The 26,378-nt window shown below is 44.0% G+C and overlaps 3 protein-coding genes across 3 annotated transcripts in view; 1 reads left to right on the forward strand and 2 right to left on the reverse strand.

The window, feature by feature from the left end:
- LOC307088149 (voltage-gated potassium channel regulatory subunit KCNF1-like) overlaps positions 1-1,353 on the reverse strand; it is a gene marked incomplete at its 3' end in the record, with an annotated part of 1,557 nt that extends 204 nt beyond the window's left edge. Inside the window, exon 1 of the mRNA XM_079753947.1 lies at positions 1-1,353. This exon is cut by the window's left edge and continues 204 nt beyond it. Coding sequence (XP_079610073.1) covers positions 1-1,308 — 1,308 coding nt within the window. The 5' untranslated portion in view covers positions 1,309-1,353.
- A 1,513-nt stretch (positions 1,354-2,866) lies between these two features.
- pdia6 (protein disulfide isomerase family A, member 6) lies at positions 2,867-11,250 on the forward strand. The gene is made up of 13 exons (XM_079753468.1): positions 2,867-2,955; positions 3,446-3,587; positions 3,952-4,009; positions 4,718-4,844; positions 5,811-5,917; positions 6,790-6,920; positions 7,596-7,710; positions 8,128-8,268; positions 8,472-8,553; positions 8,962-9,034; positions 9,489-9,647; positions 9,985-10,081; positions 10,597-11,250. Exons 1-13 carry the CDS (start codon positions 2,937-2,939, stop codon positions 10,666-10,668), a joined length of 1,323 nt encoding a protein of 440 aa, XP_079609594.1. The 5' UTR covers positions 2,867-2,936; the 3' UTR covers positions 10,669-11,250.
- hpcal1 (hippocalcin-like 1) lies at positions 11,024-20,079 on the reverse strand. The gene is made up of 4 exons (XM_079753469.1): positions 19,892-20,079; positions 13,998-14,595; positions 12,606-12,711; positions 11,024-12,095 (listed from the first exon to the last, which is right to left on the reverse strand). Exons 2-4 carry the CDS (start codon positions 14,373-14,375, stop codon positions 11,998-12,000), a joined length of 582 nt encoding a protein of 193 aa, XP_079609595.1. The 5' UTR covers positions 14,376-14,595; positions 19,892-20,079; the 3' UTR covers positions 11,024-11,997.
- Positions 20,080-26,378: the final 6,299 nt, after the last annotated feature.

Genomic DNA, 26,378 nt, shown 5'->3' on the forward strand with positions numbered 1-26,378 from the left:
CACCTGCTGCTTGTTGTAGAAGATGACGAAGTTGTTGATGATGGGGTGGATTGGCAGCGCTATGGCGATGACCCCGCACAGGAAGCTGACCGCCGCGTTGCACCGACCCAGGGTGGTCTTGGGGTACACGTCACCGTAGCCCACCGTCGTCATGGTGATGACGGCCCACCAGAAGGACTGTGGGATGCTGGTGAACAAGGTGTCCGGGTGACTCTGCTCCATGGTGTAGCCCAGCGCGGAGAACAGGAACACCCCCACGCCCATGTACATCAGCAGTAGGCCCAGCTCCTTGAAGCTGCTCTTCAGCGCCGACGTGAGGGTCTGCAGGCCCGACGAGTGGCGAGCCAGCTTGAAGATCCGCGCAATGCGCATGATGCGCAAAGCCTGCACTGCCTGTTGCACGTTGGCCAGCTCCATCATGGCTGTGCCGAGAGATGTTAAAGTCCACACTACGAAGAACGGCATGATGGCCATGAAGTCGATGATGTTCATGAACGACAGGACGAACTTGACTTTGTTGGGGGAGGAGATCAGACGCAGGACGTACTCCACGGTGAACCAGCCGATGCACAGGGTCTCGATCAGCTCCAGCGTGGGGTGCTCCGTGAGGTTCCCCTCCGCGTTCTCTATCTGCACGTCGGGCAGGGTGCCCACGCACATGACCACGGAGGAGACCAGGATGAAGAAGAAGGACGCGATGGCTATGGTGCGCGCGGGGAGCGAGGACTCGGGCTTTTCCATGAGCCTCCACAGGATGGTCTGCAGGCGCTGCCAGCCGGTGCCCGACGGGTCCCCATCTCGGTCCACCAGGATGGTTTTCACTTTCTCCGCGATCTCCGCCAGCTCGTTCTCCACGTCGCTCAGGTTGCTCTTGCAGCACTCGTCCAGATAGTCGGGGTCTATCTTCCAGAACTCCATCTCCTTCATGAAGCAGATGGGGCAGATGCCTCGCTTCATGTGGATCTCCCCGTAGTAATACAGCTCCATGATGCACTTGAACGCATCGGGGTCTCGGTCGAAGTATAACTCCCTGGAGTCCGGGTCGTAGTCGTCACACAGTGAGGAGAGGTCCTCGGAACCCGCAGAGGAACTCTCCACGATCCCTGCCAGACGGGTCTCCGGGAAGCGGGTCAGCACGTCCCCGTACAAAACCTGTTTAACCCCCCCTATGTTCACCACCACCTCGGTCTGCTCGCTTGCCCCGGACGATCCGTTGCAGTTCGTGTACCGTGTCCTCGGGAAACCCCACATGATGATCTTCTTCTCCACATTGTCCGTCTTCAACAGAAAAGTGTTGTAGCAAGCCATGGCGCCGTCCGTTGTCTCACCGTGCTCCAAACTCGGTGTCTGAGTGTTACGCACGCATCCGAGCCTCACCGGTGTGTGTGCTCAGAGGAGGAAGATGAGGAGGATGCACCACTCCGCCAGTCTCCTCCCGGGGTGTGAGCTCAGAGGAGGAGGACGCACCACTCCGCCTGTCTGCTCCCGGCCGTCTGCTGGTTGAAGCACACCACGCGCGCTGTGGGGAACCTAGAGTGCGCGCCGTGCATTCCGGCGCGCGCCAAAGATCACATACACATGAGCACACCAGTCAGTGAATGTTAACGTTAAAATGTTCATTTGATTTAGTGACGATGAGGCCCTAAAGTGAGTTAGTATAGGGAGTGTAGAAACTAAGAAGACATCACTTTACTTTACAGAGAGAAAAAAACACTAACTAACTAACGAGGCACTACGACTAGTAGGCAAAGTGAACCATAATATTTAATAATTATGTAGGGCACGGTGACATAAAGTCGTAAACAAAATGTTATCACATTTTACAATCAAAAGGGAAATTGCCTTTATGCTTTTGGTTGACGAAATGTCATAATTAATAAACCGACCTAGGCCTATATAAGATACACTAACTTACAGCTTAAGCAAACTCTCCTAAACAAATTATAAATTAGTTACTATTTTTCAATTTGTTTATTTCTGTCAAATATATCCGACCTCCATACTAATAAACTAATGCGTATATTGAATATGAAATAGTTGGATGTGTGTTCAATCAGACATGAACGCCCCCGTGTGACCGTAGTGTTTGTCTCCCTCTAGTGGTCACTGACAGCCATACATAAAGCATTCAACAAGATCCAACAGGCCTCTGTTGAAATTGTTTACTATTAGAAATGATGATTATTGATTATTGTCATATCATTAATATCATACAAAAGTTGAAGAATTTGCTAAAATACCCAAGTGCCTTGAAAACAATTGAATGATACAAATTTGGTGGGCTACAGTCAACGACATCTGCTATTATTAGTATTATCTTATCGCATCAAAGGTCTTATGTAGTGTATTATGTGGTAGTTGGAGAATACACAGACGTGTATTTCCCATCACCACTCTGATCATAATACAATCACTGAACTATAGAACTTGGACAAAATAATTCCTCATAATAAGACAGATACAGGTGGATGATTGGTCAGAGGTAGACCTTCGTGTCAGACGGCCTATGGCAGCTTGATACACGTGGTTCACACTTTCACTCACTAACTCTGAGGGCGGTTGTTTGTTACTGTTTTTGTTTCTTCTCTATGATATTAAAACCAACAATATTTTAATATACCGCTCTGGCTGGGCCGGGGCAAATTGTAAGTTAACCCAAGCCATTTCTATCCCCTTTTTGTTTCAACTATAATTCCGTATTTTTTTTATTCTGTCGCCCATCCATCCATTCATAGACGCGCTCGTGTCGGGATCCTCTCTCCTCCTACATACCGGTAGTGAAACTACACGGCGCTCAGTGATTGGCCCGACAGGAGCGTCGCCGCTGACGGACCAATCAGCGCGGGCCACGGTAAGACTTCGCCTTCTACTTTTCAGGCGGCGCCGCTCAGAGCTAACAGAGAGAGGAGCAAAGAGAGAGACTATCTTGCTGAACCATGGGCTCACTTTTAATCGGTAAGAAAATGCACATGAACTATCCGGTTTAATATTTGTCATTAGTTAAATCCAGAGAAAATTGTTTGTGGGTTAGATGTTGTGGTGGTTTTAGGATAAGCGGCGATTGGGCGACGTTTCTATCGGCCCTGCGGTACAGCAGTGGGTTCATAGTGAAAACTAAACGGGTTTGGCTGACTCTTTTGTCCCTTAACTTTGTGAATAGGCTCTAACTTGCTGTGTTTCCCGTATTGTGACGATACAATCGTTCATAGTGATACTTATCTGCATATTTGTGCAGATGTACAGGCACACCGCTTGTTGTGTGGGGTTGCATTGTGTGGGCTTAACACTGCCGTTGTAGAAACCTTTCTGTGTTCCTCTCCTTCACCTTGACGTGGTGGTGCAGATGTACAGATGTACTTAGCGGCCGCACTGTGTTGGCCTTACACTGCTGTTGTGCACATCTTTCTGTGTTTCTGTTTTTCCCCTCGGCGCGGTGGTGCTGCAGGTGTACTGGGCTGCTCTCTGGTGCTGGCCGTCAGCGGGTTCTACTCGGCCAGGGACGATGTGGTGGAGCTCAACCCCTCCAACTTCAACAAGGAGGTGATCCAGAGCGACAGCCTGTGGCTCATTGAGTTCTATGCGCCATGGTGAGCCCATCTATGTGTAACCTTACTGCGTGACCGTCATTACAATCATACCATTACACAAAGCTATGTGCACACCCCTGTTAACCAAAAAGCTGGTTGTTAGCCACACTGTGCATATATTGTAAGTGCGGACATTGTATACATAAAGGTTGTAAAGACAACATGCATTACACACAGCTAACAACTGTAACATGTTAGGTTAATGCAGGATGCTTGTCTGTATAAAGATAATGGCACCCAACAACACAGCAGATGTTATTTTTATTTGTGGAACCTGTTGATGTTCGTTGATCGAACCCCAGCGTATATTTGATTCATTGTTCGCCATCAGTGACTGACACGCAGCTTGTTCTCCTGGTTGCAGGTGTGGCCACTGTCAGAGCCTGACGGCAGACTGGAAGAAGGCGGCCACAGCCCTCAAGGTAAACACAAGGGTCACGGTGCCCGTTTCAGATGGTTAAACGTCTGATGGTTATGATATCAAACATGTTGACCAACTGTGTAGCAGTTATCTTTCATGCTGGAGTTTTTCGCTCTGTTCATTCCTGGCTCTATATGTTTTCAGGCGTTTATCATAGATGTTTAGTAAGAGTAGCTGTTTATCTGCCTGCTGTTGCAAGCCTCGCTGGCTGTGCCCGATTGGGCATCATGATAAAAAAGTCTGCATCCTCAATAGTATGGGACAGTAGGTGTAAAGATAACCCTAGTATCCCCCAGTTTAGTTTTTAAAGAAGAACATCATGATTGCTTGTGTCAAGAAGATCACTCAACGGCCACATATGCTATGCATTGCTCCATAGATGGCTCAGAAAGAGCTCATTTGAATATCATTATTTTTTGTCACAGTTATGTAGCCCACACTTTAAATTTGCGTGGGCAGGTTCAGCAGGTTCAGAAATTCAAGCAACTGGAACCACAAGAATATTAATGTTTTCATACACCACTGTTTGTTTTTGTACACAGTAGTCATAGTAGTCCAAATAATTTTAGTAGGTATAACTTATCACTTGTTATTAAATAAAAAATACACGTATCACACCATACATCCTTTATTACAGAAAACACAATGGGCCAGATGAAGGAATTTAAATTCCACTGAGTGAGTGTGTTTATCCCAACCGTGTCTCCAGGGTATTGTGAAGGTGGGGGCTGTGGATGCTGACCAACACAAGTCCCTGGGGAGCCAGTACGGGGTCCGGGGCTTCCCCACCATCAAGATCTTTGGAGCCAATAAGAACAAGCCGGACGACTTCCAAGGTACATGAACTGCACCCGATTGGTTGGCTTTGATGAGTTGTTTTTGCTAGCTTTGGTCTGTGATTGATCAGTTGAAACCCCTTGCCTTAGTGAAGTGGCCCCTATGTGAGGAACCTTTCTCCAAAACAAATGATCTTGAGAAAGTACAATCTTACTTTGACATGGAATTGACCTGCATAAAGCTTCCAGTATAGTCCCCATGATGATGCATGCGTGAATTGCTCGGACATGTCACGCACGGCCATGGCATTTAAAGCTGCCCTTTCTTCCTAACATTGGTGTGGACGCACAGTTCATGCACACTCTGCCCGGAGCTTCAGAATCTGTGACATGCGACAAATTGCCGTATGAACTATGACTGACGGTTGAGATGATGTCATTTTGGTTTGAGCAGCCGTAGGCAAACATGCGTCCACCTAACCCTTATGCGTCCACCTAACCCTTATTCATAGCACAGGGGTGCTATGAATAAGGGTTAGGTGGACGCATGTTTGCATAGATTTTACTGCTTGCTATTGAGGATTTTTAGACCCACTTGACTGGCCGTAAATGGTATTTCAAGTGTGAGGGAAACCCCTGTTTCAGAGGGTTACCTGAAACGGGGAACACTGTGTTTAGAAAAAGGTGTGTTCTAGGAAGGAGAGGGGACTTGTTATCCCTATGGATATGACCTGTGGCAACCCAGTGATATTTTAAGGACAATGAGCGATATTGAGTACGAAATGAACCACACACTTAGCCTTACACTACTACTACTAAGTGTCTCAGACATGGACATCAAAATCCACCAAACTAGTCGAAGCAAAGGGACATTGCCACACGCCACCTAGTTGGCTGCCACACTCTAACTGCGTGACTTTTAGTGAGCTCTTTTTGTTGTTGCGTGTAATAACTTTTTAGGGCTCCCACAGTCTGATGAAATGCTGTCCTCTAACCTCTGCCCCTCCGCCCATCCCCTCCCACCAGGCGGACGCACCAGCCAGGCCATCGTGGAAGGAGCCATGACCGCGCTGCGCTCCCTGGTGAAGGAGAGGCTCAGCGGCAAGTCTGGAGGTTCTGACTACAGCCGACAGGTACAGCCCCCCCCTGGCCCCGCCCAGCACCAGGGAGCGTCTACAGAACAGTCAAACCAATAGCAACCTTATAGTGCTGATTCCTCAAGGGACTCTGCAGTCTGACGTCTTTTCACTAAGTTGTTAAGCCTTGTTTAGATTTTATCTTCCAGTAAAATTAAAGGAGATCAGTATGTTTTTGACGCAAGTAGCCCAGAGCTTTATGTCATGAACAGGACACAAACGGAGAGGTCGTGCATCACAGAACATAGATGGACCGCCTGTCCTAAAGAGGCATATAAATCAATCATAACGAACAGAACCGATAATAACACACACTCCACCCTCCCTCATAACACACACTCCACCCTCCCTCATAACACACACTCCACCCTCCCTCATAACACACACACCAACCTCACTCATAACACACACTCCAACCTCGCTCATAACACACACTCCACCCTCCCTCATAACACACACTCCACCCTCCCTCATAACACACACTCCACCCTCCCTCATAACACACACACCAACCTCACTCATAACACACACTCCAACCTCGCTCATAACACACACTCCACCCTCCCTCATAACACACACTCCACCCTCCCTCATAACACACACTCCACCCTCCCTCATACCACACACTCCACCCTCCCTTATAACACACACACCAACCTCCCTCATAACACACACTCCAACCTCCCTCATAACACACACACCAACCTCTCATAACACACACTCCACCCTCCCTTATAACACACACACCAACCTCCCTCATAACACACACACCAACCTGCCTCATAACACACACGCTGATTAGTCACTTGGGTGAAAAGCGACTGCGGACTGACTCATTGATAAATGGTGTCTTTGTGTGTGTCCTCTAGAGCGGTGGTGGTGGAGGTAGCACTAAGGACGTGGTGGAGCTGACCGACGACAACTTCGACAGGCTGGTGATGGAGGGCGACGCCGTGTGGTTGGTTGAGTTCTTCGCCCCGTGGTGTGGACACTGCAAGAGGTACGGCTCTGTGCCCCTTCCCTTTCTAACTCCTCAAACACACACACACGCACATGCAGATACAGATTCAAACACACATTCAAGCAGATACATTCACACATACACACAGGCACATACACTCATGCAGATACATTCACACACACACACACACACACACACACACACACACACACACACACACACACACACATACATATTCAAGCGCACACACGGCTACACACGCACACACACAGATACATACGCATACACACAGACAAACACACACACACACCCAGATAAACACACACACACACGAAGATGCACGCACTCACGCAGATTAACACACACAACGATAATCTTGCAAATGATCACAGGTACTTTTAGGGTTCAGCATTAGAAATGGAGGAGTTTGTACAATGTAACTGCATTGAAGCGTGACAATAAAAGTCAAAGATAGCTATCAGTAAAGTAATGACTCAAACAGCATTTGCATTTCCAGATGAATCTGGTTTTGTGGAAGAGCAGTCGCTTTTTATCAATCCACAGTCAAATCAAATGGCCTTAGTCTTGATAATGATATTTAATTGGAGGGCTACTTAGGAAACGCGTGTTAAATCACTTGTTCCTATGCCAGTGACCATGTGTGGCCCGGGTCAGTGTAGCCTTGAGCCCTCCTCACCACGGTGTTGTGTGCAGCCTGGAGCCGGAGTGGGCGGCGGCGGCCAGCGTGGTACAGGAGCAGACCAAAGGAAAGGTGCGCCTGGGGGCGGTGGACGCCACCATCCACCAGGGGGTCTCCAGCCGCTACGGGGTGAGCACACCTTCTCTAGTCCACTGGGGAACGCATTCCTGATCCATGGGCAGTTGTGACAAACTATTTCCCACGGGATTCATGACGTATTCTGAACCGGATGCCATGCATAGTAAATATAAAATCAGAAGCGTGTACATGAGGCTCAAACGACCTACCTCCATGTTCTGTGCTTGTTTAGTTCTTAAAACCCATCTGATGGACGTATATTAACGATCAATGGCTTGGGGATACGTGAGAGCATGCAAGGTGTGTCTAAAGAAGACTCTGAGAGTCACCTGTCTCTATCCGTAGATCTATAGATTTACCATAGATCTAACAATCGATCTTCCACTAACCACCACTTCATATTTGTTGATGCCCCCGTTTAGAGATTACGTTATAAAGTGTCCATTGTTTCTGTTGTTTTGTGTCTAGGTCCGAGGATTCCCCACCATCAAAGTGTTCCGTAAAGGGGAGGAGCCTGAGGACTACCAAGGGGGGCGTTCCCGGGCTGACATCATCGCCAGGGCGCTGGACCTGTTCTCTGACAACGCCGCTCCGCCTGAGCTAATGGAGGTGTGTGTGTGTGTGTGGTATTTTTGTTTTTTATTTTAAGTCTTCATAGTAAAGATAATGTTGGATATATCTATATATATTTTTTTTTTTATGTAAACATTTTTCAAATCTTTTATTTTGGTATCCACCTGTATGGCAGTTGATTATGGACATTTGGGTTGGGAATTTGAATTGAGCGACAACTAAATTGTTGTGTGTTTCAGATCCTCAGCGAAGACAGTCTGAAGACCTGTGTGGACAGCCAGCTGTGTGTGATCGCTGTGCTGCCACACATCCTCGACACAGGTGAGCAACACCTCTCCCCTCTTTCCCGCCTCGCTGTCCAACTCAAACTTGCCTCCTGAAGTTGTTTTCATTGCCACGTTCTGTCCTTTCTTTTTGGTATGCTACTTAACTGTATAGTTCCATTTTTTTATATGAGCCTTGAGCAACAAAGTTATACTACTTTATAATCTGTTGTTTTTCAACTGGGTACTATTTGGAATTTGTCCCTAAGCTGTATCCCTAGCAAAGAGAAGGCAAGGTTTTAAGCTGTTTAAACAAAAAAAACATTGTACTGTGTCCTCATATATATATATATATATATATATATATATATATATATATATATATATCTATATATATATATCTATATATATCCTCTGTATGTAAAACCCCCTCTGTGGTCCTCATGCATGTGTTTCCTCCCAACAGGCGCGTCCGGGAGGAACAGCTATCTGGAGGTTGTGATGAAAATGGCTGACAAGTACAAGAAGAAGATGTGGGGGTACGGCCCTTCTGTTCGTTGTATTCGTTCCTATCAATAACTCCACCATAATACAGCCAGAGGCTCAAGACTCACATGTTAAGAGTTCACCTGGACTCTGCATAGCCTCCTCCCTTACCTCCAACCGCCCCTTCTCCACCCTTACTCTCGTAAAAACATCCCTCTTATGCACTTATTGTATGTTGTATGCCCTGGCACTTAATGTACACACTCCTAGCCTATCTATCTTTGTTGTATACGGGGAATGGGTTAACCTAACAATTGTTAATGCTTGGCACTTGTTTATATGGGTTAGGGCTAGGGTTAGGGTTTCACTCTACCGACAGCATTATTTCGTTTCTCTTTCTTCTGACAAAAGTATTGTAAGTCGCTCTGGATGAAATCTCTTCTAGATGTCCTAAATTTGAATAATAAAGTTCATGTTCACTTACCCCCACCCGTGCCGGGTCCGTAGGTGGCTGTGGACCGAGGGCGGGGCCCAGATGGAGTTGGAGAATGCCTTGGGAATCGGAGGGTTCGGCTACCCAGCCATGGCTGCCATCAACGCCCGCAAGATGAAGTATGCTCTGCTCAAGGGCTCCTTCAGCGACAGCGGCATTCATGAGTTCCTCAGGTAGGGGGCGCTTCCGCGCTACTTATTATTCTCCCCTGACTCCCAGAAGTGATGGCCACTGAAGGGAACAGGGGGCACGATTAGAGAACAGATTGCCTTCATTCAAAGACAATTCTCTAATATGGCATCATGTTGGACAAATAAAGCTTTTAAACTTTAACTTTGAACCTTGCTTTGCTTTCTTTCCGGTCTGACTACAGTCAGAAAGAAATGTGCACCCTGTTCACTTCAGTGGCCGTCATCTCTGGGTGACTCTCACCCTGTTCACTTCAGCGGCCGTCACTTCTGGTTGACTCTCACCCTGTTCAATCATCGCTAATTATTACTATTTTTCCAGGGATCTCTCTATGGGTCGTGGTTCCACTTCAACGGTCGGGGAGGGGGCGTGGCCCAAGATCACAACGGTAGCTCCGTGGGACGGCAAAGACGGAGAGGTAGGTGGGATGGACCGATGGGGAGAGAACTACTGGTTTACTAACACTATTTCTGACTGCTACTTATGTTTTTACGACAGTGGTGTGCTCCTGCACACCAGCACATTACGCAAAAAGTAGTAAGTAGTAAAAATAATATTTATTTGATTTTTTTACGACCACACACTCTGCGACCCATTCAGAACAAGTCTTTCGGGTAGCCACCAATTGAGAAGCAGGTCATTGTGGGAATGCAAGTGGTTTTGGAAATCCAAAACGTTCAAAGACCAACAACCTACATGATCTCCTCTTTGTTGTAGGCTATCATTGTGTAACTAACTGTATTCCAGTTCCAATATATTGAATTGCTAGCTCTTTTTCTTTGGGGTCGAGCAAAGTATGCAAGAGTCTAAATTATTCTGATCTCCGAAGAACCCAAAGTGTTCTGCTCCCAACATTGGCTGTGTGAACACCAACCTGAAGTGAGGTACCAAAGAGTCTGTCCTGTCTCACCCCACCCCCCCCCCCCCCTCCAGCTTCCTGCGGAGGAGGAGTATGACCTCAGTGATGTTGACCTGGACGACGTCTTCGAGAAGACCGAGTTATGAGTCCGAGCTCCTGGCTGCCGCCCACCTGGCCCTGCTTTCCATCCAGTTTGTTCCAGTTTGTTTTCGGTCGGGTCCTGCCGTACCCCCTACCCCAACACCACCATATTCCCTGGAGAGACGCCGGGGGGGAAATGGAAAACCCCTGCCGCTCCTCACGTCATCCTGGTCAGACACTTGGTGGGGGTTGGGGTGGGGTGAACTCCACCTCACAGACCTGCTGAAGAACTACATAATCACACAGTCCCCCTCCTAGGTGGAGGAAGAGGATGGAGCTGACCAGCCTCTTCCCCTCTCACTGCCCCCCCGCTTTATGCCCACCTTTCCAAACACCAATTTTTGTGAAACATTTGAATGATTATCTACCATGAGTTTATGTCCAGCCTGATATGAATTTAGGTTTTGAGTGAGTCGCTTGCTTTTGTTTTAACGACCGGAGGAGAGTGCTCCGTCCGGGACTGAAAGGTGGGGTTATGTGGGACGTCTTTGTGTAGATTTTTCTTACACGACTTTATTTCAATTGTGTGAAAACAAAATGACGTTTTTGTTACAAAAATAAAAAGGAATAAAAACATGTTGATGCTTTCACGTTTCATATAAACGGAATTAAAATATCACTAAATGCTGCAGTCGCAGTTACAGAGCGCATGCAAATACCAAAGGCATAGAGAGCAACTACTGACCAATCACGGCCCTTGTAGTTCTTGCTGATACACTCATCTCAAAGAGCTTCTACTAACGCCATCTAACGTTCAGTCAATCAGGGCTCCTCTTAGTTGAATCAAATAGTCATAATACTTGCATTGTACTGTAAATACATTCTGAACAGTACAAATATTTATCCAATATGGCACTTTAAAGCAGGAGAAAATATCTCAAGGAAAGGTCTTGAGGGTAAGAAAATGTTCAAATAGACCAAGCACGTAATAGCTCAACAGAGAGATGGAAAGGAGAGCAATATTAATACAGCATAGATAAATATATTGTCATGTAAACATTAAGACATGCGGTGACATTTATCAAGGGTACGCCATTAAACTGTCTTCTGGTCCTATGTGTGTTTATGTGGACCGATTTATTCTGTTTAAACAGCGGCCGAGGATTACCCTGGACATCGTGTGGAGCATGGAGACCAAATACTGGCAGAGAGTCTTCTGTCTCGATGCGTATCACTATGGACGTGTGTTATTGTGTGTGTGTGTGTGTGTGTTAGTAACCTCCGGTCAGCGGTGCTCAGTACACAAAGAGGAAGACATCAATCCCAAGATGTTATGCTAGTGGGACTGAAAAGGGGACTTTCTTTGACTGTGTGTGTGGACCATCAAGCTCTCTTCAGAATTGGCGAGACGTCCCCTGGTCCGACTGCAGCAGCCTGACGATGGAGGGGTCACCCTTGGCACCTTTGATGAACTCCTCCAGGGACAACCGCCCTGTGGGGCATAACCTAGTTTACTCCACTGTACATAATATTGTTTGTACATTATATTGTACATAATATTGTGTGTATTGGACACAACTGCCCAATACACTGAAAATGATACAAAGACTTTTGTTTGAGTTTATTGAACTTCACGACCATATGGAGTTCCCAATGTGCCCATTAGAAGTTGAACTGCTTATTTCAAAACAGTGGGTAGGTTATTGTTTACCAATAGGGGACAGTGATTAGACATTTTTATTTGAGTGAATGCCATCACTGAGCACAGTAATGATTTACTGTTACATAAAGATGTGACCCAATAATATTGCTGGTAAACAATAGATATTCTTTTGATTCGTAAAATCTATATCTCAGCCATATTTGTATCCCTGGTAACCCGTAAAGGTATCTTTTGGCCCTTCTTGTCAATGATAGGCTGATGGGCCCCTTCTTACTTGTCTTCCATCTGAAGTACACTTCTATGTGTATTTTTATATGGACAACCTGGCATCAGCCTCACCATCATTGTCAGTGTCCATCTGTCGGAAGATCTTGTCCGTCCGTTTCTCCGGTGTTGATTCATCCTCGGGCATCTTCATCACCGATGACACCATTTTGTAAATCGCCTGATTGTTTGGGGAAGGAGGGAAGGAATGGTTAATTAATATGTTAATAGACAAAAGAAAACCTGTATTCATTCTGTGTACCCAAAGTGTTTCATTAAAGGTCCCATGGCATGCCACCAGGTGTGTGATTAGCGTTTTGGAAATCTTCCCCTTATGACATCACAGGTGGGCGTGTCCACCTAGATGTGTGACGGATAGATGAGCAACGTTTGCTACAGTCCACTGGGTAGGCTGGTAGACTGATCTATCCAGCACACATCTAGATGGACACGCCCACCTGTGATGTCATAAGGGGCAGATTTCCACACCTGGTGGCATGTCATGGGACCTTTAACTATTTCGATCAATTACCAATCAAGTTAATATAGATTCTTATTTCCTTAGCATTACTATGCAAACAAAATGGTTTTCAAATCCCTTTGTTTTCAGTTATTCACTCTGCCATGAATGTAGATTGGTTATGTGACGACTAGCTCTAAAACTCTGTTTGTGGTGGTTGGTTTACTGGGATGTGTGAACGACTTGCCATGCTAGAACTAACAAAAGCATCTATGCCCGACAGGGGGTCGCTGTTTCTTCACATTCGTCTGTACAAACACAACCCACTGAGCCAACATTCATGTGGAAAAAGCTGCTCAGTCCATCTTATTTGCAGAGTAAATATAGCCACACGCTGATAAGAGAAGTAGGGGAAAATAGAGAAGGCTGCCTACTTACAGTGGGAGCTACAATGATTTCTGTAACACTAAAATATAATAAAAGTTGTACTGTTGTAAGTTGTACTTCCAAATTCAACTTAAACAACATCTTTCTTTGATATCTGGATGATGATAATGTCTAGTGGATGTGTCATCACTCCAAATCGGACTATTTAAAGGTGCTACGTGTTAGATTATCAAGTATTAGTTAAGCACAAAGTAGTTATCAACAGAATGTGAAGAAAAAGTTTTGATGTTATGTCAAAGGAATTTATGTTTTGTGTTGGAGAGATAATTACTATATATAATAATAATAATATATAGTATCGCTATTATTGAATGGCGGCGAAAGTTAGGGATTGAGGGAGCAGAGAGGTGTTGTTCAGATAACATTTTTTCCTTATTAGATCCGATTTCTCTCTTCTCATCATTACATTCACCTGATCGCCTCAGAGCAACAAAGATAAAATCAAGACCTCCAGGGAATAACGACTTGCGACCACAAGCCGGTACTCTCTCTGTCACACGATTAAACATCAGAGCGGCCAATTAAAACGTGAGGAGAGGAGAGCGCTGGGCCACACCCACCTGGACGATCTCCAGCATCTCGGCCCGGCTGATGTAGCCATTCCCATCCAGGTCGTACATGCTGAAGGCCCAGCGCAGCTTCTGCTCCAGACCGCCGCGCGACGTCACGCTCAGCGCGATGATGAACTCCCGGAAGTCGATGGTGGCGTCGCCGTTGGTGTCGAAGGTGCGGAAGACGTGCTCGGCGAACTTTGAGGCGTCGCCGTATGGGAAGAAGTTGGCGTAGATCTTCTTGAACTCGTCAACGGTGAGGTGGCCCGTGGGGCAGTCCTTGAGGAAGCCCCGGTACCACTCCTGAAGCTCGTGGTCCGAGAACTCGGTGTTCTCCCTCAGGTCGTTCAGGACCTCGGGCCGCAGTTTGCTGTTCTGCTTTCCCATGATGCCGCGGTGGCGGGCCCCTCGTATCACACGCAGGCGCACGGACACAGAGACAAACAAACAGGGAGACGGATGGATGGACCAGCTCTACCCGGCGTCTCTTTGTGCTGGCTGGCTTGAGCCCCCCCCCCCACACCGACCCCTGGCTCCTGGGCGGTCCCCTGGCTCCTGGGCGGTCCCCTGGCAGCACGGGCCCCTGGCAGCACGGGCCCCTGGGCTCCTACAGGGGAGGAACACGCCTCATTACCTGCCTGCCCAAGGGGGTAAGACATCAAATATGCAGCAGCTCAATGATTCTGTTGTCATCCCTTGGCGTGACATTCATACTGTATACAAAACCTGTGCTCTAGACTCATCTAGCGTGGGAGACAAACTGGGATTTCGCTGAAACAATCGGATGAGGATAGACCAGATCCTCTCCATAAGGAGAGTGCAAGAAAGAGGGTGCGCAGTGGATCTCCATAAGTGTCCGTAGGGAGGGAAGGAGGAGTGGTTAAAACTGGACAATCTGCCTGATGCGGACAAGAGCTCATATCGGCCCATCGCTTCCATGCGGAGAGTGTCCTGGGGGCTCCGATCAGTCTCAATGGAGCCCGTTCCTCAAAGGTCAGGGAGAAGGCAGATGGCCATGGTAACCCGACTGGTCTGCTCATTAAAGAGCACTGTGTACTTCCGAATGCATAAAAATACGTCCAACAATACAGAATTAGGGCATTTAGCAGAGGCTTTTGTCCAAAGCGACTTACAACCATTCATACAATCATTCACACACCGACAGCGTAGACAACTCTGCAGGGCGACAGCCTAGATTTTTCAGAACGTAAAGTTGGGTGATGTACACGTCTTGCATCAAACAAAAAGGTCAGTTAATAATATATCTATGATACAATTGTGTATCATTAAATACTGTATTTAGAATCGAAAATACTTGGTTAGGAATGAAATAGATCAGAAGCCTTAATTTTTTTAATACTATATATATATATAACATACTATATATATTACAATATGTTCCATATATTTACATATTTATACAAATATTTTGGTGTCAGACCGGATGTTTGTGTGGATATGAGGACACATGTAAACAGCTCATGCAGAAACCCGCCACAGGCAGCATATTAAATATTGCAGGGAATAGATTTCTATCAACACACCACCCGGAGTACTGGCTGCTAGTACGTAGGTTGCTAAGGGAAAGGCGTGCCTTTAATGTGTCCCTGAATCCACGTGTGCTTCCTGAGATAAACCATTAGCTGTTCCCAATTGTTACGAAACGGCGATTATTATTTTTTCCACTCTTCCAATTTACCTGGCTATGTTCTCTCTCTCTCTCTCTCTCTCTCTCTCTCTCTCTCTCTCACTCTCTCCCACAATATCTCACTGTGCCCATTTTGTGTGTGTACTTAGCCATTGTGTTTGTTTAGACATGAGCATATGATAGAGTGAAAACATTTAAAAGTAAAAGAGAGCTTCCTGTCTGCACCACATAGCAAAGCAGCTGCTGCTCCCTAACTTTTCCAAATAAAGTTGTTAAAATATATTTTTATGACCTTGTGCTTTTATGATGTGTGTGAGACTGTGTGTGTGTGGGGGGGGGGGCTTAGGTATGGTTTAGGGCGGTGAGCTTAGAATGGAAAATAAATACCATGTTGCAGGACCAGTATACCGTGTGACAGCTAAATGTGCAACATTTGAATAGACTTATCCATATCAGCATTAGAAATCATTATTGATAGAAAGAGGGCACAGAGGGAGAGAGAGAGAGAGAGAGAGAGAGAGAGAGAGAGAGAGAAAGAGAATTGTATAGAGTAGGAATTTAATTGTAGATTAGAAAATAAGATGATTGAAAGATTTTCGATGTGAGTGAAGTAATATATGAGAAATTACACATGAAATAATGTTACTTTTACGAGTAAAAATGTACAAGTAAAAGTGTGAATCTTCGGAGTTACGCATTAAAATCTAAAATGGCTTGCTATAACCACCTGTTATTCAAATGTTACGAAAAGCTATATAAGAGGAGCATCGGCCGTCAGAGGCCGTACGCTGTTTCATAAAGGTGACTCACAGGCAACGTCTGTGAGCAAGGAGCACGAGAGAGAGAGAGAGACACACACACACACACACAAGGCCTGGCTGAGACTTCTGGAAAGATGTTCATTCCAGCCTGAGATAAATATAAACACAGAAACACACACACACGCTTCCCTGCTGCCTGGACCACACCCATTCCATCCCCGCAGATGGGCGGATGAACTGAACATGCACATAAACACACCCTATCTGACCTAGCACTCAGCTATCGTTGGGCTAATGTTATTAAAACCATAGCATATTTTAAGCCCTAAAAAGCTGCTTCATTTAAACTTTAGCTACACAAAAAGTCCATATGCTTGGATATTTATACAAACCACGTGGGAAGTGGAAACAAGCTAAATTCACATTTCAGACAGTAGCATTTCAGACATTTTGAACTGAGACAGACAGTTAGGCAGAAGGTCATTCTTTAGGCCTGTCCCTTAAATCTGCAACCACGGACACCACCTTGCCTTTCCAACACTAACTCCGCCCTCCCATTATACAACAGGATGAGGGCTTTCACTGTTCGGTCACATAGGACTGACTTTTTCCAAGACCCCTCCCGCCTCTTACCCCCCCCCCCCCCCCCCCCCCCCCCCCCCCCAAACCCAGGCGATTCCCTTTGACTCATATTTTCCAACCACACATCTGGTTCATGACCCCGCCGCCTGCTCAGAGCAGGTACGTCCCGTCACTACCGCAGGCGATACCCAACTAAAGCACGTGCTCCAGACGTCGAGTGAGGGACAGCAGAGAGGAGGCACAGAGCGAAGGCAGGTCGGGGGGGGGGCGCGCCACGCACTGGAAAGAATGTTTCCACAGCTGGGACCCTGTGACGGTTCAAAGAGCTCAGGCTGAATGGTTCTCTGGCGAGGATCGGAAGAGACCATCTCGCTTCCCGAGGAGCTGTCACTGCGACTGCTGGACTGCTTGGATCATCTCTACTCATTATATACGTATGTGTGTATGGGGGTTGATGTTTGTATCGTCTATATCTAAGTCTGACCCGCCCCCACTTGGAGAGGAATCCATCCACTCCCACTGGGAGACACCTGTGGAATCTGAAGCATTGAGCGGTGAGGTGACTTGGGAGGAGGGGGGGGGGGAGGGGACAGGATGGGGGGGGGGAAGTGATGAGGGAGGAAGGGGGAAGGATGAGGGAGGGGGGGGGTTGTTTGACACACACCAGTCCTCGTTGAGAGATTGCTTTTTCCACAGCCATTGTTTGCGGTTGCCCTTGGTTAGCGCATCGCAGGGCCTCCATCACGCCCCCCCTCCCCTCCACACCCCATGATTGCACCACCTTTTCCAGGTGGAGGAGGGAGACGCAAAGTAAAGGGGGGAGTTGGCTGTGGTGTTAACAAGAACGCTTCGCACACCACGGCTCCTTCCACACACTCAAATAACAGAGCTGGGTTCCTCGGTTTCCTGTTCACACTCGTGACCGTCACGGTTTTACTCTCTCTTCTCACAATCATGACCAACACGGTTTACTTCACTCATCTCACACTCGTGACAGCACGGTTTAACTCACTCTTCTCACACACATGACGTAGAGTTTTAACTTACTCTTTTCACACTCATGACGTCCCCGGTTTAATTCAGCCTTCTCACACTCATGACCGTCACAGTTCTTCTCTGTTCGACCTCCCCACGCCTTCTTCCCCTTTCATTTCTAGCACATTAGGGACGGCGTAAATAACTATTAGCTTTTGTTCTTCATCACTCTTTGTACTCTTGAGGTGTCTCATTAAATATGAATATCAAACAGACCACTGAAGGAATTCACAGTTTGTACAGCAGGTCATAAGCAACTATGTGTTTGTCTCGGTCCATACGCAGAAGTTTTCAACCGACGGTTTTTCATACAGCTGTGTTTTGTTTCCAATATTATTTTGAGCTCTATAACATTTTGCAAGGTCCAGAACTCGGAGAGCTCATAGATGGCTACAGGAATACACATGCACACACATACAGAAACAGAACTTTTTATGTGGTAAATCATTCCCTATTTATTACACCTACAACTGTATGTTGGTCAGGTAACAGGTGAGACTTGTTATTTCAGTGTAACAGACATTAGAACAAAAAAGAGGGTAAAAAGTAAGCTGCTGGTATCAGAGAACCCATGTGATGTCAAATACACCGAGCCCTCTCTCTCTCTCTCTCTCTCTCTCGCTCTCTCTCATAACGTGAACAATAACAGCAAAACCAATCATGACGCGTTATCCGTTCCGTGCCTTCCCAGTGTAGTCTCCCAGAATAGAGCTGGCACTGTGATGATGTCAGAGGTCACACTGAACATTTCCCATCGCCAACTACTCGAAAACATATGTGCGAGTTCATATTATTCAAAGCGTCTGCGCGACGCATCCTCTGATAAGACCAATACAACGGGCCCACCACGCCACCACTCCACATAGGCGCTGGTTGATGAGTCAGGGTGACGGGTTCGGGTGACGTTGGGGTCCCGGGTCGGACCGCAGCGTTGGACCTCGTGCATCTGCAACATGGTATCACGCGATTTCGCGCTCGTGCTCACAAAAATGTATCTATTGAATCGTGTCTCACTCCCAGAGCACGATTGTCCGACTTCTTTCGGAACACAGGAAAGAACGAAATTGGCATCTGAGCCCTCTGGTTTGCAAGTGAGGGCGGGAGTTGTCCAGAGTGGAAAACAGCGGTTTCAAGTTTTTCTTTTCTTATTTTTCACGAGCACTGCCGCGTCCTTCCTTGGTTGCCTTACCCCCTCCCCCTTGGATGTGGTACGAAGAGAAGGTTGTGGTGCTGTATGACTAGTCCCCTGACACACCAGTAGCCAAGGCAACAGGGTAGCTGTGCTTAGGGCTACACGATGCGAGGGAGGAAGAAGATGTAACCTTCTGAAGCACATGAAGAGCATGGAGATGGGATTTGCAATCTGTAGCCTACATACTGTATGCTTATTTTCTTCTGCATCAAATAGCAAAAAGGGAGCTTATTTTTTTAACACCATGTCGTTATAATAATCTATTACTAACTTCACGCATCATGACATTTCAGTTGTAATATTTGTTCTAATACAAATTCTTTCAAAATAAAAAAGGTACAAATGTGTTAAATGTAATGTATTTGAATAGGCCAATATTAGGCTGTAGTAAATACTATTCTCATACGAGGATCGGTCGTACCCAATAGCCTATTCATGCTTTTACCACACGCCACCCCTGTAACGGGATCAAGTAGGCTTAACTCCTTCAGAAGGTGAATTAATAAAAGATCAATCTTGATTTGGTAAATCCTATCTACAGCTGTTTAACCTGTTAAGGTTTGACCCTGCTGCCTCGTTTTCTAAACAATGCTGCCAACTATGCAGTCTTTCAAGAAAGCGCACACCTTTTTGTAGAATCCCATGTTTAGACTAAATCAATCTGACTAAGTTAACAACAACTTACCTTTAGTAAACAGTGGGGTGCTGCTGGTTATAAATCCGCATCGGCTGAGTATCCGCTAACCTCACTCCTACCAAAGGGTGGAAAGTGGAAAACAAGATCAGTATGAGTACGCCTTTACTTCAAGAGACTTTCGTTGGTTTGGGGAATTATAAATCGCTGACAATATTGTGTTCTTTTAATAATAATCCCTTCGGTAGTTTTCATTGCCAAAACCTTTTCCACAGAAGCAACAGATGATTCGGTGGAAGATGTGGCACAGGGCGAGGGGCTCGTTTTTCACCGGAGCCGCCCGGTTCAAGCGGGGGGGGGGGGGGGGGTCCTTTTTTGTAAAAGCTTTAAATCGATAGGCTACTGCCTCGGATATTTATCGTACTAAACATAAATTGTAAATCAATTAGATGTTTATGAAACATAACAATTAGTTTAAGTATTGCAATCGATTTTATGTGGCCCCTCTATTTTATTTCCAACCCCCCTCCCTCGCATGTGCTATGGACCAGTCCACAGTCGCTCCTTCGATCAGCTTGTTCAATTCCCCAGCGCCCTGAACTATCTTTACTATAGTTGATCTGTATCGTACCTCAACCCAAACCGTTGAAGAATTTTGTGTAGTAGGCTACATTCGTTCATGCAATGGTTAATTGAAGATGATGACGGCAGTCATTTAAAAAAATAGGCTTATTAGAAAACATTTTCTGATTGGCCAACCATTATTTGCGCATCCAGCGTGGACTGTCCAAAACATACACTTAATCATAAAAATAAAAAAAAGAATACTTTCTTGGGTTTAACTGAGGTTGTGACGTTGAGGATAGGGAGGTTGTATGCCAGAACTTAAGAGGTTGGATAAATAATTAACTTTGTGGATGTGTGTGCACGAGTGTCCGCGCGTCAGTGTGCGCGCTCCTTCACGCACTCAGAGGCCATGTGTATGGCCCTCTGAAGCCTGACACCCGCTTCATGGCCTCGGTGTGTACAATACACATATATCCTCTTGCTGAAGATAGATGCTTGTCTAGTTCAAGTTTAAATTGTATTCGTCACATGCACGATAACAACAGGAATATTTTTTCATGTCACTTATAATAATAGCATGTCTTTTAACGATGTATTTAATTGCAAAAGAGAAGTAAAATATCAGTGTTTCTTGAAGTAGGCTATAGATTAGTTATGTCAGTACTTTAGCACTTCACGATCATACACTTTACAATACTTCCAGTAGAGGTCACTGAGTAGTTAAATCAGTTATATAGCTACGTCACCACCATACACTTTTAAATGTTTCCAGCAGAGGTCACTAATCTCACATTGCTGTAGATTGTACGGTTATTTGACTCTTCGTGGCCAACAAAAGCACCCCTTCACTCAGCCTCCCACCGTCAGCGTTCACTGAGGAGTTTTCACCAAGCGTATACTCAAGTTATACCCAAACCGAGTTGCCTAAACACATATATATGTTTATATATATATTTATTTATTTACTTATATATATATATATATATATATACCAGAGGGGGGGATGATTTTGAGAAACATTTTAAAATGTTTCAAAATGAAGATGGACCCTGTGTATTTTGGTTGTTAATTATTACGATGTAATGGTGAAAATACTTTGGGTGGGGGGGATAATTTTTATCCCCACCGAGGATAAAAATAATTCAGCAGAGGGTAGGACGTGTAAACCAGAGGGGGGGATAATCCCCACCATCCCCACCGGCAAATCGCACCCTGTATATATATATAATTATGATATACTTATTTTACTTATTTGTACTTATCTTTATTAACTTTATCTTGTAATGTTGCTGCTATGTGGCTGTTGAGGAACCAAGCCTAATAATTTTACTCTTGTACTTGTACAATAATGTAATGTTTGAAAATTTGAATAAAGTCAGTGTTACAGTCAAGTAAGCGTAGCAGAAGGAGAAGAAGAATTCTGTGTGTGTGAGTGTGTGTGTGTGTGTGTGTGTGTGTGTGTGTGTGTGTGTGTGTGTGTGTGTGTGCGTGTGCGTGTGTGTGTGAGGGTGTCATCAATTGTTGTAGTGACTTGTGTGGTATTGACGTAATTCTTTCACATCTAGTTCATCAAGATAAGCTCACAGAATGATAAGGCTTATTCTGTTGGACTCTATATAGTCTCAGCTTTCATATGCCAACTAGTTTTTAAGCACATTAGCATTTAGCTTTTACCCGAGGCACACCCAAACCTATGAATAACCTAAACACTAGCCTTTATAGAGTCATTCTTAAAAACCAAAATAGAGTGTTTAAACACCTGATGCTCAACAATCATATTTCCTATCGATGGGTGGCGTCATCGTGCTCTAAGCAGTGCTCAACGGTAGTGATGTGTCGGTCACGAATGAGTCGGCTCTATGAGCCGGCTCCTATAAAGTGAAGTGAAGATGGGAGTCGCCTTCTGTCTGAGAGAAAATGTATCTTTTATCTTATTTATCTTTCTTTATTTTATGTCCATTATTGCTTGCAGCACTCAACTTCATATAAGTAGTGGGTTAAAAACTAAAACTGTTGAATCTCAAAAACTATAAATTATATCAAAAATAATTTGTAAGCTGATTGATGAGATCGGGTTGGGAATACCACCATGTATACATTTGTTTGATGTCAGCTGTTGTGGAATTGGGAGCTATGGTCTACTTAAAATGAGGAGTGGTTTAATTGAAATACGAAATACGCTGACGATATCTGTAGTCAGAAACAATATATGGACACACTACATATTGATCTGTCTACCTTTCCATTGAACTGACTGTTGGACAATCCTCCCTCAAGGATACTACACAGACCACTGTCAATATTTGAAGAAGCCAGCAGGGTTTCCTAAGGTCCCTGAAAATAGAAATTCTTTGACTTAGTGAGGTAGGCTTTGATTATCAGTTTCCGTATCTCCACGGCTATAAAACTTTTATTTGATTTAACAGGATGACAACGTCCAAGTAGTCCTGATCATGAGAGGCTCTGTTTCTAGTGATATCCAATGTAATGAAAAAAGTGGCTGTCATGGATCCATACTGTTACAGACAATGGCATGGAGTGTGTAGATAAGGGGTGTGATGAGACACCCACAACAACAGTTGCAAGAACCTCAACAGCAGTACTATTTTTTTTTCATCCTTTTAATAATAATAATAATAATAATAATAATAATACATTTTATTTATAACGCACTTTACATCAACTTAATGACCTCAAAGTGCTTTTGTCCTTGTTAAAACCTACTTCCACAGATCCTATTTATTCCAAAAAGATTTAATTAAAGAGAAGAATGGATTTTATGTATTTGGTTGGGATATGGCTAATAGTTGTGGCTAGGAGCTACATTTTAGGACAATGACACACATTCAGGGAGGGTTTTAGTTTGAGTTTCAAAACAATAATATTGAAATGTCATGATTTCTATATTACATTTATTTAGCTGACACTTTTATCCAAAGCCACTGACCATAAGTGCGTTCCCCATAAATAAATTAAATAAATAAACTGTTTCATGTGCTACATTTTAGAAACAAGAGATAGAGAAATGGGTTTGTAAAACAATTATATTGCTTTCATCACATATCTTGAATGCAACAAACTAGTGTTAATAAACACTTATATGTTACACATTTTTAGGATAACCACATATTTAGAGTCTTACTTCTAATAATATTATGTCTGTCATGCATCTTAAAGTAACACAAAGTGCAAAAAAGTAATTAGACAAGCTAAGTGGAACAGTGCTGCCTTCATAGAATCACTAAAGTGTGTCATCAGACTGAAATAAGTACCAGATAAGATAATCAGGGGAACGATACTGACACTATAGATTACATGCAGTCATAAAAATAAAACATGATGAAAGTTAAGGTGGTTTTGGACATCACCTTTCTTATCAACCTGCAATGACCATATGAGAGAATGTTGGGGGGACAGGGAGAAGCGGGGAGCGAGAAAGGGGGTGTAAGGTGTGTTTTTACAATCCTGGAATCAAATGACTGCGAAGATTTTTTGTTTTGTTTTGCAACTAAAATATTTAGTGAAAGAAATGTGCTTTTGAAAGCATACATACATTTTTGGAGTCATAAAGTGTTTATGGCGGTGCATTTGGAGGTAATGGAGACATAGCATAAGATAGTATCATTTGCTGATCTTGCTCGTACAAAAGGAGATAAAGTGTGCACATTTTTATCAAGTTCCTCAAGACTCACCTGTATGCAAAGGTATTCATGATGTATGCAAAGGTGTCAGCCATGTCCCAGTATTTATTTTCCTTTTAATTAAACAAGAAGGCTTGTTCAATATACTATTTAAAGAACTGTACTTTTCTAGACTTAAATACTTTCTAATTGTGTATGTGTGTCATATATTTTCAGTGTGAATGCAGCAGTAATTAAATGTTTTTTACATAAAGAAGCTTCAGTAAACATGTTATTGTTTGAGTATTCTAGTAATAGTAGTAGTAATGTTGAAATATGTCAATCTACAATTCGGCTTAAATAAATTTGAAAATGGTAAAATCATGCAAACAAAACCATGCATTCTTCTAAGGCTGGCAAACAATTGAATGTAAAAAATGTTTCCTTTGCTTGAGTGCTGCTTATATAATGACATCAATGAGCACTAATGATTTGCCCTACACAGGGACCTTTACCCTGCGATAGACTTGCGCAAATAGAGAGGGCTAAGGCCTGGCTGGCTGTCTAGTCTGGCTTCTGGGTCATACAGTTTAAAGTCAATGACACAGTCACAGTCTGCCAATAATCACTCTATGTTGGTGACAGGTGATGAACCTGATTGGATCTCATCTTAAGTATATGTATATAATCATAACTGTGCGGAAGACAGAGAATAGTTCAGTATGTTACTAACAGCACTTCAGTGAATGTAAATATTTACAACAAAGACAATTTCAAAAAAGGCTCTCCTTATTCCCTGATTGTGTCCAAGTGATTACTGGTCACCACCAGCCAGCCAACTCTTCCATGCCTTTGTCCTCTAAGATCAATGACATATACCCTTAAAGAAGGTTTGCTAGAAAGACGTATATAGTATTTACATTTCATTCCAGGGCTATTTTATATTTTTACTTATTTTCACTCACTTTCCTTTTAAGATTCTGTGTGATCTGCTCCAACGTTAACCTACATTTCCCAGAATAATTCCTCCGCACCCCTCCTTTGTGTGCTCAAAACCCAAGTGGTTCGATTGTAGAGGTAGAAGGCTTACAGCATGCAGGATTTGGAGCCATTTGTGACTTTCCTCCTTCCTGGTGATGTTTATACCTGCTGTTGCAATGGCCGATTATTCACACAGTAAAGCAGAATACAATAGGACACAGGATGCAATGTAACTAATAAGCACAGTTTTTTGTATTCATTATTTATTTAATGAGGATAAGCAGGTGCAGACAAACGTTATTAAATGCATTTTTACAGAGAATGGCTTTTATTTCATAACGTAAACTACATTTGTACATATGAAAATGCAAAATAATGAACTTGCTGATATTTTGGACTCCGTCTATGATTATCACTGTAAATGCAAATACAAAAAGGAGATAGACCTTTCTGCAGAGTTTTGCAATGGGGCATTACACAACTTTGGATTGTGCTAAATCTGACTAATGCAACACAGATTTGCAAGCACAGTTCTTTCTAGTTGGGATCAATTAAAACATCCAATTCACCCAGCTCTGAGGGTGCACATGAGATGTTTAATGTTTTTTGTTGTTGACACAATAGCAAGGAGAGTAAAGATATGATAGACTATAAATGTAACCTCTTTGACATTTCAATGTAACAATTCATGTTCCCCTCGTTTATATATTATGAGCCAGTTGAGCTTATATCGGCGGCTGTCTTTTAACTTCATTTTTAATGCACTAGTGAAACCATAAACTATTAAGTAAAGATTGAGTGAACTAGAAGCAGATATTGAGATATAAATAGCAGCAACAACAATGTATGTGGGCAGAGCTACAAATTTACAAACAACAACACAAAATGTATCTTTATTTAACCAACCCTGTGTAGGGCAAATCATTAGTGCTCATTGATGTCGTTGTAACAGCAGCACTCAAGCAAAGAAATATTATTTACATTTAATTTATTCTACTCTACCAGCCTTTGAAGAATGCATGGTTTTGTTTGCATGATTTTACCATTTTCTAATTTATTTAAGCCAAATTGTAGACTGACATATTTCAATATTACTACTACTATTACTAGAGTACTCATAATTTATTGATGAACAATAACATGAACACTGAAGCTTCTTTATGCAAAAATAATTTAATTACTACTGTATTCACATTGAAAATATATGACACACAGACACAATAAGAAAGTATTTAAGTCTAGAAAAGTGCAGTTCTTTAAATAGTATATTGAACAAGCCTTCTTGTGTAATTAAAAGGAAAATAGATACTGGGACATGGCTGACATCATGAATACCTTTGCATACAGTTGAGTCTTGAGGAACTTGATAA

This window comes from Pollachius pollachius (genome assembly GCF_949987615.1).
Source record: "Pollachius pollachius genome assembly, chromosome: 16".
NCBI lineage: Eukaryota > Metazoa > Chordata > Actinopteri > Gadiformes > Gadidae > Pollachius > Pollachius pollachius.

Bases quoted from the DNA above. Each gene is read 5' to 3' on its own strand.
- pdia6 (XM_079753468.1), top strand. The intron at 4,845-5,810 runs GTACATGAACTG...CCCTCCCACCAG, and splicing joins CAAGCCGGACGACTTCCAAG to GCGGACGCACCAGCCAGGCC. The intron at 6,921-7,595 runs GTACGGCTCTGT...TGTTGTGTGCAG, and splicing joins TGGTGTGGACACTGCAAGAG to CCTGGAGCCGGAGTGGGCGG.
- hpcal1 (XM_079753469.1), bottom strand. From the start codon at position 14,375: ATGGGAAAGCAGAACAGCAAACTGCGGCCCGAGGTCCTGAACGACCTG. The intron at 12,712-13,997 runs GTGGGTGTGGCC...CCAAACAATCAG, and splicing joins AGATGCTGGAGATCGTCCAG to GCGATTTACAAAATGGTGTC. The intron at 12,096-12,605 runs GTGAGGCTGATG...TATGCCCCACAG, and splicing joins GATGGACACTGACAATGATG to GGCGGTTGTCCCTGGAGGAG.